Source organism: Jaculus jaculus, chromosome 16 (genome assembly GCF_020740685.1).
Source record: "Jaculus jaculus isolate mJacJac1 chromosome 16, mJacJac1.mat.Y.cur, whole genome shotgun sequence".
Lineage (NCBI taxonomy): Eukaryota > Metazoa > Chordata > Mammalia > Rodentia > Dipodidae > Jaculus > Jaculus jaculus.
Window position 1 is genome coordinate 71,355,591 of NC_059117.1, and position 14,967 is coordinate 71,370,557.

Below are 14,967 nucleotides of genomic sequence, written 5' to 3' on the forward strand. Positions count from 1 at the left end.
TTATCTATTGTGGGGTAACACAATATACCCTAGGGCATATTTATATTTATTTTCTATTGTTGTTATAGATTACTCTAAAATATAGCAGATAATATTTAATATGTCACACTGTTCTGATGTCAGGATTTGGGAGCATCTTAGGTGGGCCTTATAAGGCTGCCATTAAGCTAGTTTCTGGGGCTGCAACTATCTTTAGGCTAATATAGGTCTGAAAACTTGTAAGCTCACTTAGGTTGCTATAAGCCTCAGTTCCTCTCTGGTCAGTGGCAAGGGGATTCGGTTTTCATCATATGAGCTTTTCTGTGGGGCTATTCACATAGCCTAGCAGTTGGCTTCCTTAGGAGCATGAGGTCTTAAGAAAGCATACATGCCCAAAGATAGAAGCTGTGCTGTTATGTAACCTCATTTCTACAGTGACATACTTTTGCTGTGTTGTGGTTACAAATGAGCTATTAAGCTATGCTTATGATTCAGGGCAGGGAATTAACCTTCACACCTTTTTTTTGTGTGGTTTTTCAAGGTAGGGTCTTGGCCTAGCCCAGGTTTATCTGGAATTCACTCTGTAGTCTCAGGCTGGCCTCAAACTCAAGTCGATCCTCCTACCTTTGCCTCCTGAGTGCTGGGATTAAAGGTGTGAATCACCATGCCTGTCTACACTTTTTTTTGAGACATGTATGTCTAGCCTAAACTGTCCTAGACCTTAGGATCCCTCCTGTCTCACTTTCTGAAGTGCTGGGATTACGGGCATGTACCATAACATCCTGCCAACCTCCATCTATTTGAAGGGAGGAATACTAAAGAACTTGTGGATATATTTTCAGAATCACCATGGTGTTTTTGTGTTATGTTTTAAAAGTATCTGTTTGAGCTGGGCCTGGTGGTACATGCCTTTAATCCCAGCACTCAGGAGGCAGAGGTAGGAGGATTGTCGTGAGTTCGAGGCCATCCTGAGACTCCATAGTGAATTCCAGGTCAGCCTGGGCTAGAGTGAGACCCTACCTCGAAAAACAAAAAACAAACAAACAACAACAACAAAAGTATCTGTTTGATATGTTTTACGTGAGTTGTGATCCAAGGCTAGAGTTACAAATGGTCTTCAGGTTAACTGTAAGCATCCCGCCTCAGATGCTTGCAGTTGTCTTCTTTGTTTGATGATTTTATACCATATAGTTTCCAAAGATGTTTTCTGAGAAGTAGACTTTCCATTATTTAGAGAAGTTTACCTGTTTGCTGAGGTTTACCTGTCTGTTTCCTGAGGTACTAGGTAATTTTTGGAATGTGGTCTCAGAATTCAGGAAGTCTACCATGAACGTTTTTCCAGCTCAGGCATCTTTCCTTTTGTGCTTCCCAAACTCTATAGGACAGCTTGCTGAATCTCCCTCCTTCTCTGGTATATTCTTTAGCCATATATTTTTTTCAAGTCCTGAACAGAGTAATTTATTTTATTTATTTATTTGAGAAAAATAGGAAGATAGAGAGAATGGACGTGCCAGGGCTTCTAGCCACTGCAAATGAACTCCAGATGGCCATGTACCACCTTGTGCATCTGGCTTACCTGGGTACTGGAGAATGGAACCTGGGTCCTTAGGCTTCACAGGCAAATACCCTAACTGTCTTTAGCCATATTGATAGGTAATTTTTTTGTGGTAGGTCCCCAGTTTTAACTGTTGTACATTAGACTGAAACTTAAAATCATTTTTGTTTGTCTCAACATTAAATGTCACTGTGTTTGAGGAGGTACTTGTCTCCATAGAAATGCTTCTTCATTATAAGAAATAAAATCTACCTCAAGAACACATCTCAGGTTACAATATTGCAACAGCAAGTTTGGACCGATCATTTTCAAATTATATCACAATTCATAATTTCAGGTTTGCTGAGCTACAAAGCTATACTCAGCTCAACTTCAGGCCAATAGAAGATGCAAAATGTGACATTGTTATTAAAAAACCAACATATTTTATGAAATTAGATGCAGGTGAGAAGTTAATTTGTCTATTACTTTTATATTGTTTAATCAGGTTTTACTTGTGACATGCTTGTAGTAACTTTCAATGAATTTATTGAAAATATATGACAAACAATGGCTGTCTTTATGGCTTTAATTTCTGAAGTAGATTAACTGGTTTTTGGTGTGTGTGTGTAAAAGAGAGAGATTGAGAGAGAGAGAGAGGAAAAGAGACTTTCCGCGCTAGCCCAGGCTGACTGGAATTTACTGTGTAGTCTTAGGGTAGCTAGAACTCAGTGATCCTCCTACCTCTGCCTCTGTAATGCTGGGATTAAAGGCCTGTGCCATGCTATACCCAGCTTTATGGAGAGTTTTTAAAAAAATATTTATTTATTTAAAATAAGAGGGAGGGAGGAAGGGTGTTACCATGGGATATTTTTTTATAATCATGGAAAATGTTAATAAAAATTGAGAAATAAAAAAGAGAAGAGGCAGAGAAAGAATTGGTGCCCAGGGCCTTTTGTTGCTGCAAACAAGTGCCAGATGCATGCACCTCTTTCCCACACATTTTTTTTTTTAATATTTATTTAGCTGGGTGTGGTAGTGTACTTCTTTAATCCCTACCTCAAAACAACAAGTATTTATTTGCAAGCCTGGGCTAGATGAACTGGTTTGAACTTCCTGTTACTTTATGCCTTTGGCATTCTAGAAGGAACCTTCACATTTGTATCAAGTGACTCAATCAGAAACCAAAGATGAAAGGAGATGGCACATGTACACCTTTGTAACCAGATCTGTCAGACCTCATTTCTTGAATCACTTAATTTATGTTTATATTTCATTAGACTATTTTTAAATTAGCAGCCATGGGTATTCTGTGAGTGACAAAGAAATGCCATAACTTCCTATGACAAACTTTCTAGTATTGTTTCTGTGACTAAATTGAACTTAAAATTCTTTTGGAATTTACCATTGCAGCATATTCTTGAAAAAACATAATTATTTTTTCCAGTTATACCTCTAGGCTCTAAGGCTCAGCTTGCAAGCTTAACTTTTTTTAACTGTGGGAACTAGTTGTCCTGGAGAAGAGAAACACAGGTCATACTATATTACCTCTCTCATGCTGAGAGTTGGAGATTAGTATGCTATATTATATCAAAATTCATAAGAAGCTAAGCTCCTGGTGAAATATAGAGATAACTCTGTCATGAATATTTGAGAATTATCATAATTTATTAATTATAGTTTTAATGTACTCTGCCTTATGAAGTCATAATTTTTAATTTATAAAATATTAGATTCAGAAACCAGACAAGTTTAAGTTTTTGAAATAAGAGCAAGTGAAAATGTTATGTTCAAGTTTCTGACTCATTTTTTAAAATATACAAAGTAAAAATGGGCAAAGAAAACACTGTGATCTGCCTGTAAAAAAGGTGAATCTGTGTGAACTGTGAAATTTATGCAGTCTTCTGCAATAAAATATATAAAGTGGGAATTAATAGGCTAAGACAGACATGCATCGTTTCTTTTCTATATTCATTACTTTACTTTTTTTCTTCTAACATACAGTATCATCCAACTTTCTTTTTCTTAACTCTTCCCTGGAAAGAAGGAGAATTTTTTCAGAACAAAACTCACCCTGCCTTACTTTTCTCCAGGATGAAGCCTGTGTTTGCTCTTTTTGTTTGTTTGTTTATTTGTTTTTTGAGGTAGGGTTTCACTCTAGTCCAGGCTGACAGGGAGTTCACTGTGTACTCTCAGGGTGGCCTTGAACTCACAGTGATCCTCCTACCTCTGCCTCCCGATTGCTGGGATTAAAGACCTGCGCCACCACGCCCGGCTAGCTCTTTCTTTCTTTCTTTTCTTTTTTTTTGGTTCTCGCTTTAGTTCAGGCTGACCTGGAATTCTCTATGTAGTCTCAGGGTGGCCTTGAAATCACGGCAATCCTCCTACCTCTGCCTCCCCAGTGCTAGGATTAAAGGCGTGTGCCACCATGCCCGGCTTTCTTTCGTTTTTAAGTCTGCAGCATGAAGCACTGTTCTGTGCATTCTGTGTTCCTGGACAACTGTTGGGAACTTACTGTTACCTGAGAGCTAATGTGATTGTTTAATGAGGTTTTGGGAGTTCAGGAAAGGTTCTTAAACTCCAAACTCACGTCTGTTTTACCAAAGAACTGGGATAAAACAAGACGGAGAAAGATGAATTATTACATTTATTCAGAGAAGTAGGGAACCAAGGGAAAGGAAACTCACATGGCCTGAGAGTCCATGTGGGAAGTAAGCATGGGTCTGTAAGAAACATGAAAAGGGACATAGAGAGGAAAGAGAAGAAAGCACAAGAGCTCCTGCCATGTAGAAGGCTGGAAGGCGCAGAGAGCCCATGTGGGAATAGGGGTTGGGTCTTAGCCTGGCTGGACTTACCAGGACAGGAACCTGGAAGTTCAGGAGAGATGAAGAACCAAGAGATCTTGCCCACCTGGTAAGCAACTATATTATAACATTGTGGTGGGCTTTACTTTCTGGCTCAGGTGAGCCAGAGTGAGGGCTGACTGTTTTAGGGGTGGGCTTATGAAGAGGCCAGCCATGATGCCAAGTTTAAGGCTGAGCTTAACCAACCAGAATTCCAGGATCAGATTTAAACTGTAATTTTAGGAAAAGGGAACTCCTTGCCAGAGAGGGACTTAGGTTTGTTTTTGGAAAAAAACAGATTAGGCAGGAGATAAGGAGAAAACAGATTTTTCTCTGATCTCTAGCAAAGTAGAAACTATAAGGGAAGGCTCAAGACATTCTAGCTATTTACTTTTGGGGCCCAGTCACCCTAACTGCCTCAATTGTAGGACTCACCTTGGGGAAGGGGATATATTCTATTAGAAGTTTTTCTTATTAATTTGAAAATACACTCTTTGCCAAGATTTTTCTGGATGAAAAAAATTAGCCCATCTATTTGTTCATCAAACATACCTAGTTTAAAAGACTTAAGTATTTATTATTTGAGAGTGAGAGAAAATGGGCACACCAGGGCCTCTAGCAATTGGAAATGAACTCCAGATGCATGTGCCACCATGTACCTCTGGCTGGCATGGGTACTGGGGAATTGAACATGGGTCCTTAGGCTTTGCAGGCAAGCACCTTAACCACTAAGCCATCTCTTCAGCCCCAAGACTTGAGGATTTTTACCATTTATTTATTTATTTTTGTTTTGAATACATGTGTGTATTTGGGGTGGGGAGAGGCACCATGGCCTCTGGCTGCTGTGAATGAATGCCAGATACTTGAACTATGTTTTGTATCTGATTTATGTGGGTAGCTTGGGGATTGAACCCTGGTTGGCAGGCTTTGTGAGCAAGCACCTTTAAGCATTGAGTCCAGCCCCTTATGCTTATTTTCTGGCATACCGTATTATTATTTTATTCCCCATGAGGATGAAGTCAAAAGTTTCTGCTTTAGAGTATCATTTTTTTTATCTGATATTTTTCTCTTCCTTCTTCCATCTTCCTGTTTCACTTCTTTTATCTCCTTCTTCCTTATTTTTTGAGACAAGAGTTTCATATAGGCCAGGCTGGCCTTAAACTCCCTGTATAGTCAAGATGGCCTTGAACTTTTGATCCTCTTGCTTCTATCCAAGTGCTGTGATTACAGGTATGTGTCACCATACCAGTAGTGTATGTGGTGCTGAAGATTGAACCCAGTATTTCATGCATGCTAGGCAAATGCTATACCAACTCAACATTTTCTTTTAAAATGCATATTTTGGGCTAGAGATAGATCTCAGTGGTTAAGGTGTTTGCCTGCAAAGCCACAGGTGCAATTCGTAAAGCCAAAAGCACAGGGAGGTTGGCGTATGCGTCTAGAGTTTGCAGTGGCTAGAGGCCCTGGCATGCCCATTCTCTCCCACCTCTTTCTCTGTCCTTGGAAATAAATGAATAAATAATTTTCTTCTTTTCTTTTTGTTTTGTTTTGTTTTTAGAAAGGAGGACACAGATTTATTATTTGAGACAGAGAGAGAGAGAGTATGGGCAGATGCATGTGCCACCATGTGCATCTGGCTTACGTGGGATCTGAAGACTCAAACCTGTTTCCTTAGGCTTCACAGGCACGTACCTTAACCGCTAAGCAATCTCTCTAGCGTCCCCCCCTTTTTTTTTCTTTTGAGGTAGAGTCTCACTCTAGCCCAGGCTGACCTGGAATTCACTACAAAGTCTCAGAGTGGCCTTAAACTCATGGTGATCCTCCTATTTCTGCCTCCCAAGTGCTGGGATTAAAGGTGTGCACCACCACACCTGTCAATAATTTTTTGTGTTTTTGGTTTTTAGGGTTTCACTCTAACCCAGGCTGACCTGGAATTCACTATGTATTCTTAGGGTGGCCTCAAACTCATGGCAATCCTCCTGCCTCTGCCTTTGGAGTGCTGGGCTCAAAGGCATGTACCACCACACCCAGCTAATTTGTTCTTAAAATGCATGCTTTGATTGTCATTTTTTAAAGTGTCATCCCATTTAGATTTGTACATTTCTGGGTTGACTCCTGGTTCCTACATACCTAAACCAAGAGTATACATGTTCTGTTTCTTTTTAATGACTAGCATTGGAATTTAAAATAATAGCAAGCCAGGTGTGGTGGTACAGGCCTTTAATCCCAGCACTTGGGAGGCAGAGGTAGGAGGATCTCCATGAGTTCGAGGCTACCCTGAGACTACATAATGAATTCCAGGTCAGCATAGACCAGAGTGAAGCCCTACCTTGAAAAACTAAAACCTAAAAATAAAATAATAGCAACCCATCTGCTATGCCAGGTTCCTGCTAATTCTCCTCTTTGATTTTTTAAAATATTTCATATTTATTTATTTATTTATTTGACAGAGAAAGAGGGAGAGAGAGTGAGAGAATGGGCACATCAGGGCCTGCAGCCACTGCAAACGAACTCCAGATGCTTGTACCCTCTTGTGCATGCCTAACACGGGTCCTGGGGAATCAAACCTGGGTCTTTTGGTTTGCAGGCAAACGCCTTAACTGCTAAGCCATCCCTTGAGTCCCTCCTCTTTGATTTTTATAACAAAGCTCATGCTTAGCTGTAACCCCCCCCCCCATGTGGAATACACAAGCTAAAGCTTTGGGACATTGTGCAAACTTATCTAAGGATGTTGCTTATAAGGGACTAAGCTGGAATTCAATCTGGTTCTTCAGACTCCAGAATTCATGCCAACCAATTAAAACCTGTGATATTCACCCCTTGTAAATAACAGTGGTCAGTATTTTTCTAAAAATAGTAGGAGCAATGATTAATCAGGGCAAAAAGAGACAAGAGCTGGGCGTGATGGCGCACACCTTTAATCCCAGCACTTGGGAGGCACACTGATACTACATAGTGAATTCCAGGTCAGCCTTGGCTAGACCAAAACCCTATCTTGAAAAATAAAACACACACACACACACATACACACATACACACGCACACACGCACGCACGCACGCGCGAGACAAGAATAGAGGCAGGTATGGTGGTGCATGCCTTTAATCCCAGCACTTGAAATGCAGAGGACAGAGGATCGCCATGAGTTCAAGACCACCCTGAGACTATGTATTGAATTCCAGATCAGCATGGGCTAGAGCGAAACCCTATCTCATGAAATAAAACAAACAACAACAACAAAAACCCACAAATGTTTCTTTAAAAAAATGCTTAATCATGTGTTCTTTGGGGTCAATTAATATAGATTTCTTTTCTCCAACACTAGGTGTTAATATGTATCATCACTTCTGTGATTTTCTTAATCTTTACATCACTCAGCATGTTAACAATTCCTTCAGTACAGATGTGTACATCGTGATGTGGGACACCGTAAGTAAGCATATGTTCTCTCCTTTTGTATCAGCTCTGCCTTGCTCTGTCACTTGTGACTCTGAGCTCATGAAACAGAATTTTCCAAAACATACACTGAAATATATGTCCCATATGCACATTCCATCTACATACATGCTGATGAGTTCAAATATGTTCTATACATATGACATATACATAGAGACATAGGCATAATGTGTGTATGTATGTTCCTTTGTACTTTAAAATGAAGCAGTAGAAGACTTCTTTTCCTGTGATATTTTGTCTGAGTTCCTCTAAGATTGAACTGATTGTCACTGAACCTCTATAACTCATATTGGTAAACTTTTTCTTATGTTTTATCCCCCACTCCCAGTTATGGGGATCAGACCCAGGGAGTTGTGCATGCTAGACAAGAACTCTACCACTGAGCAACATCCTGCCTTGCCTTTGTTTTATAGAAACTTCTCTATAACAAGCTCTTAATTGTGCTGTTTCAGCTTATTCCACAGGGTGAATCTTAGGCATGTACATGATTCAGAAGCACTGCTGTCTAGAAACAGCTGGCATGTGCCATTTGCATTTCCAGAGGTAGCCCACTAACTCAAGATCCAGTATTTAGACAAGGGGGAAAGCATTGATGACCCTTCTTCATAGTCAAGATGCTCTCAGCAGAGCTGTGTAGAAGGTTTTACCATTGCTGCCTGCCCTCTAGAACTTGGGTGTGATGCTAAGTCCAATGAGACTTGGTTCTACCATTCTCAGTACACTGATGCTTTCATTATTTCCTATTCTGTACATGTCCATCTCCATCTGGTGTTCCAGTTTTGCTGATGCTACCATTGTCATTTATTGGAAATATTCTTTGAGTAATGGGAACAGCATTCCTTTCTTTCCTTCTTTTAGTTCAATTGCTTTTAGGCCACAGTTAAAACAGATATCAATAAGGTTGGAGAGATGACTCAGCTGTTAAAGGCACTTGCTTTGCAAAGCGTGATGACCTGGGTCTAGTTCCCCAATATTCACATGAAGCCAGATGCACAAAGTGACACATGTGTCTGGAGTTCCTTGCAGTGGCAAGAAGCCCTAGCATACCTATTCTCTTTCTCTGCTTGCAACTAAATTTTAAAAAATATATTAAAAAATATCCACCAGTAGTCCTGAAAGATTAACACTGCTGTTGTTTAGTTCTTTTCAAAAAATGATGCCCATGCTATCTCATTTTTTGTATACATCCTCTACTGAAATAGGGATTTTATTTGTGTTCTTGGGTCAAAAATTTTATAAGCTTATTTTATAGATAGGAAACTGATACCTGAACAGCAGGTGAGTATTCTAAGGTACCACAATTATTAAGGGTGGAGCCAAGGATTCTAGACTTGGAAACTTTTTTCTGTATAGTCCCCCGAAGAACCTATGAAGTATAGAGCAAGTTTCCCTGGCACTTTCCAGAAACTTCCTTGTACCTTATTGTATATGGACCTTCATTTTCCTTAAGTGGACGGAGTTAAACTGAACCAGCTTCTACATCCCTCCCCTGTAATGTGCCTATTGGGGTATAACAGGACACATGGCCATCCCGAAGATCTTTGGTCATCCAGTCAAGTGGGCATGTGATGTTTAGGCAGTCTGACCTTGACTGTGGTAAGGACAACCATGGGATGCATGTAGCCAAGCAGTTTGATGTCACTGCCCCTGCAGCTACTCCTTTGTAAAGCTAACTTCTTGGTCAAAGAAGCCTTTGCTAAATGCTCAGTCAGGTTCTCCCCACCGGCAGCTCTGCCTGATTGCTCCAGAATTTAGGTATAGTGGCCTATAAGATAGTGCTACATGGTTGTGTGGTTGTCTTCTGTTGGCAAGGTCTAGGCTTTTTTTAAATACTGGGACCTGCAGATTGTGATGTGAATTCCCCATGGTAGACAATATGCCATAGTCCTGAAGGCCTAGGAGGGGCAGTTTGCTTAAGGACAGGCAGATAGCTATGGATACATTTCAGATCAAGGACATAAAATAGTAACATTTTATAGACTGTATTCCTAGGAAGCCTAAGGAGTCATCCCTTTCCTCTCCATAAAGCTCAGCAGTGTGGCTATGCTGTTATCATTAAGCCTTGTAGTAGACAGCTTCCAGGTCACTGAAATGAACTTCCAGACCAGGCACAATTATGGAGGAAGGGATTTATTGAAGCTTACAGATCCAGGGGAAGTTCTATAATGGCAGAAGAAGCTGGCCTATTTTCACAGGTTCAAGGAGAGAGAGCGAGAAGGAAAAGTCACAAGTCAAAACCCCCAAAGTCATACCCTTCAGCACACTTCAGGAACTCCAGGAGGAACTCAGGCACTTTGCCTATCATTACGTTGGCATTTCAAATCCACCACAACCACTTAGGGCTGAATCTTAAGATCTGCCCAGTGACACATTCTCCAGCCAGGCGGCTAGAAATCCAAGAATTTTATCAAACTGAATCTTTTGGAGGGCATCTATTCAATTACCACATTTCACCCCTGGCCCTCAAAGATTCAAAATAATCTCACATTGTAAATTGTACTCAGTCCGATTTCAAAGGTCCCCATAGTCTTTATCAACTTAAGATAGTTCCAAAGTCCCAAGTCTTACCTGAGATTTAAGATTGTCTCTTAGCTTTGAGTCCTGTAAAATCAAACAAGTTATATACTTTCAACATATAGTGGCATAGAGTAAGCATTTTCTTTTCTTTTTTTTTTTTAAGCATTTTCAATTGCTATAAGGCATATAGCAAGGAGAGACTAGAACAGTGCAAACTCAACAAACAACCATCAAGCTAACATCAAAATTCTGCAGTTCAAGTTCAATCATAACCAGTGACTAATGGTCTCTGGATTTTCTAATTCTGTCCCTTCCAGGAAAACTGCCATCCCTAGCCAAGAGTCTCCCTGGTAGCCCTTGCATACTCCTGGTATATCCAAAACATCTTCAGGTCTCCATGTAAACCACGGTCCATCTTCTGGAGACTTTGCCAGCCTATCGAGGTCATCGCGCCCTGCCTCATAGCGGCTACTGGTGCTGTGTGTGCACTTCACTCACTCCATGCACTTGTCACTCTTCCAGAACCAGAACCAGTTGTACAGGACATAGCCATATTCTTAATTCAGGGACAAAGTAAATCTTAATCTTGAAGAACAAGTTCTTTTTCCAGTGAGCTGTTTCTGAAAGAGTTTGCATTTCTATTATAGTCTTTCCTTAGGCTTCTGCTCCATTTTTTTTTTTGTTGTTGTTGTTTTTGTTTGTTTGTTTTTTTTTGAAGTAGGTTCTCACTTCTGGCCCAGGCTGACCTGGAATTCACTATGGAGTCTCAGGGTGGCCTTGAACTCAGGGTGATCCACCTAGTTTGCTGGGATTAAAGGCGTGCACCACCATGTCCAGCTTTCCATTGTTTTAATGTAAAATATTTGGGCCATCTTCCCAAAGATTGCAAATGTGTTTGACGGCAGTCGCTTCAGTAACCTAAAACCAGTCTCAGTGCCTGTAATTTTAACTTGCTTGAGTTTTTCAACTTAAAATCTTAAATATCTAAGTCCTATATCTTTAACCAAGCACATCAGTCCATTACAGATGTAACCTTTTTTTTTTTTGTTTTGTTTTCTTTTTTTTTATTTCACAGATGTAACCTTGATCAAACTCTCTGGGCATGGGCAACAGAATGCAGCCAGCCCTTATGCCAGTAGCCCAGTTCCAACAAAGTCTTCTGCTGTCTTTCCTTCATTTTAGAAAGTTCATAAGCCAAGCCTTACAAGTTCAATTCTGTCTGTGCTTAGCATTTTCAAACACTCATCAGTATAGTCAATAATACTTGCCTTACACTTCAAAAGTTCCAAGTGCCAAATCCATGCCTCCAAAACAAAAGTTCCAAAAGACCAAAATCCACATGGTCAGATTCATCTCACTCCCCTCCTGCCTGGTACCAGTTTCTGTAGTAGACAGTTTCCAGGTCACTGAGATGAACTTCCAGACCAGGCACAGTTATGGAGGAAAGGAGTTATTAAAGCTTACAGATCCAGGGGAAGTTCCATTGTGGCAGAAGAAGCTGACCTGCTTTCATAGGTCCAAGCAGAGAGAGAGAAAGAGAAGCCCAAGCCAAACACCCAAAGCCATACCCTACAGCACACTTCAGGAATTTCAGGAGGAACTCAGGCACTTTGCATATCTTTAAGAATGGAATTTCAAATTTACCACCATACCTTAGGACTGGACCCTAACATCCATCCAGTGACACCTCCCCTAGCCAGATGGCTGAAAATCTAAGTAATTTTATTAAACTGAATCCATTGGGGGAAGCATCTATTCAAACTACCACAGGCATGCAGCATCTGGATACTAGTGGCTGGGTAAAACCTCTGGCCTAAGATCATAGAGGGACATTCTTTTCTTGTGCTGTGGAATCGATGACTTCCTTATTTTTTTTGAGCTATCAGAGTAATATCTGATTATAATGGGTTCAAACAACCCAGAAGTATGTGATGCTTAAAAAATAAGTCTCCTCCTGTAAAGAGACCTCTACTTGTGTTGTCCCCTGAGGGTAATTGTGTAACTGCAGCTAGCATATGTGTCAGTCTTTTTTGAGAATCTCTGTCATAGTCACTGTAAATAGATCCCATACAATATTTATATCAATATTTGTATGTGGGTTTGTGAGTATATCTATATGTATCTTTTGTGTAAGGATATCTTTGTATCTTTATAGAAAATATGCTTTCATATTGCATGGACATCTTTCCAAGGCAGTACACTTAAGAGTTATCTATCCTTCTTTAAGAAGTTTTCCATTTCCTGGATATCTTCAATGTACCCATTTTCTCACCTCAGTCATATTTTGTTTATTTCCAATTCTATGCTATTTACCAAAATGCAGTAGTCTCTCAGTATCTATAGAGGATTTGTTCTAAGACCCCCTGTAGACATCCAATTCCTTGGATTTGAAAGTCCAGTATAGGAAATGGTATAGGATTTACATATAACCTATGCATATTTTGCCATATATTTTAAAATAACCTCCAGATTGCTTATCTATCCCAGTACAATGTAAATCACCATTATCTTAAATGAATAAGAAAATCTGTATATGTTTGGTACAGACACAGTTTTTCTGAGTACTTTTTCTTTTTGGTGTGTGTATTTGTATTATTTGTGTTGTGTGTATAGCATATTCACTTATGTGTGCAGATGCATGCAGAGGCCAGAGGAGAATGTCATGTGTCCTCTAACATTTTTGTATTGTTTTCTTGAGATTGAATCTCTCAGTGAACCTGGAGCTGCCCTTTTCTGGTCATACTGGCTGACCTGTGAGCTCTAGTGATTCTCCAGCTTCCATTCCCCATAGGGCTGGGGATACAGGTATTCATTGCCACACTCAGCTTTTTATATGGGTGTCAGGGACTGGACTCAGGCCCTCTAAGAGCCTCATGTTTGGGCAGTGACATGATGGGCATCTCCACAGATGCAGAACTCACAGACATTGGAGGGCTGACTGTGCCCATGTCCTCACACCCCACATTTCTACAGGACAGTCTCTTAAAAGTGAAATTATAAATGCTTACAAAGTCTTACTTGCAAAGTCTTCCAGCCCAGGTTCAATTCCCCAGTACCCACATAAAGCCAGATGCACAAAATGGTAGATACATGTGTCTGAAGTTTGTTTGTAGTGTTAAGAGCCTCAGGGCTGTTCATGTTCTTTCTACCCCCCCCCCCATAAATATAAGAAAGAAGAAGAGAATACAACGGGGGAGTATACTTAGGTAGTGGGAGGGAGGTTGGGGATAAGAGGGGATAGAATCCAACAAAAACAAACTGAATTTAAAAATGCCTGAATGCTAGCTGGTTGTGATGGTACATGCCTTTTTAATGTCAACACTCAAGAGGATGAGGTAGGAGGACAGCTGTGAGTTCAAGGCCAGCCTGAGACTACATAGTGGTTTCCAAGTCAGCCTGGGATAAAGTGAGACTCTACTTCAAAAGAAACAAAACAAGAAAAGAAAATGCCAGAATGAATGATAACTAAATCTCTGTATGCCAACTAAAAGACATTAAACTTAAAAAAAAAAAGGAAGAAAATGGGCTGAAGGGATGGCTTAGTGGTTAAGGCATTTGCCTGCAAAGCCAAAGGACCCAGGTTCGATTTCGTAGGACCCACATTAGCCAGATGCACAAGGGGGTCACACATTTGGAGTTCGTTTGCAGTGGCTTGAAGCCCTGGTGTGCTCATTCTCTTTCTCCCCCCTCTTTCTCTGCCAAATAAATAAAAATAAAATATTAAAGAAGAACCCCAAGGGCCTGGAGAGCTGTCTTAGTGGTTAAGGTACTTGCCTATGAAGCCTAAGGACTCAGGTTCAATTCCCCAGTACCCATGTGAGTCAGATGCCCGAGGTGGCACATGCATCTGGAGTCATTTGCAGTGGCTGGAGACCATGGCTCACCCATTTTCTCTCTTTAACTGCCTCTTCTTCTCTTTCTCCCTCTCTCTCAAACAAACAAGTAAATAAAATATTTTTTAAAAAATCAATATTGGAGAAACACCGAAGGAAAGATGTTTTTAGCGCCATCTAACAGTTTATAATAGCTTTGAAATAACTCTAATATATACAGCAAAAAAATTAAACTTGAATATAACGAATAGATTATATAGCCAATTATTGACTTTGAAATTAACTATGTAGTAGGTATTTCTTAGTTCTCTTGGCTGAATATTACATTATCATTTTACCATTTTATTTTCAACATTATTTATTTGGGAGAGAGGGAGAGAAAAGAGAGAAGAGAATAATGGACACACCAGGGTATCTTGCTACTGCAAATGAACTCCAGACACATGCACCATTTAGTGCATCTGGCTTTACATGGGTACTGGTGCATTGTACTTGGGCCATCAGACTTTGCAAGCAAGCATTTTAAATCATTGAACCATCTCTCCAGCCCCTTAGTTATACCATTTTAAAATTAACTGAATTCCTTTCTCTACTGTGTGAAGCTCATAATTACCTTCTACTTTTCAGAAACGAAATATATTTGGTAAGAACTATAGAACTAGTTCCTGGGAACAGACAGCTGCTATGGAGTTTGAGTACAATGTCTGGAACAAGTGTAACTTACCAGCTCTACAATTTAGGAAATTACTTAAATTTGTATTCCAGTTTCTTCATGTGGAAAATAGGAATGAGCAGCTAATTATGTT

The 14,967-nt window shown here is 40.1% G+C and overlaps 1 protein-coding gene across 4 annotated transcripts in view; it reads left to right on the plus strand.

The window, feature by feature from the left end:
* Eogt (EGF domain specific O-linked N-acetylglucosamine transferase) overlaps positions 1–14,967 on the plus strand; it is a 53,784-nt gene that overhangs the window by 17,486 nt on the left and 21,331 nt on the right. For all 4 annotated transcript variants that reach the window (XM_045136100.1, XM_045136099.1, XM_045136101.1 and 1 more), the window contains 2 exons: positions 1,872–1,978; positions 7,681–7,784. In XM_045136100.1, the coding sequence (XP_044992035.1) occupies positions 1,872–1,978; positions 7,681–7,784 (211 nt within the window). The remainder of the gene's footprint in view (positions 1–1,871; positions 1,979–7,680; positions 7,785–14,967) is intronic.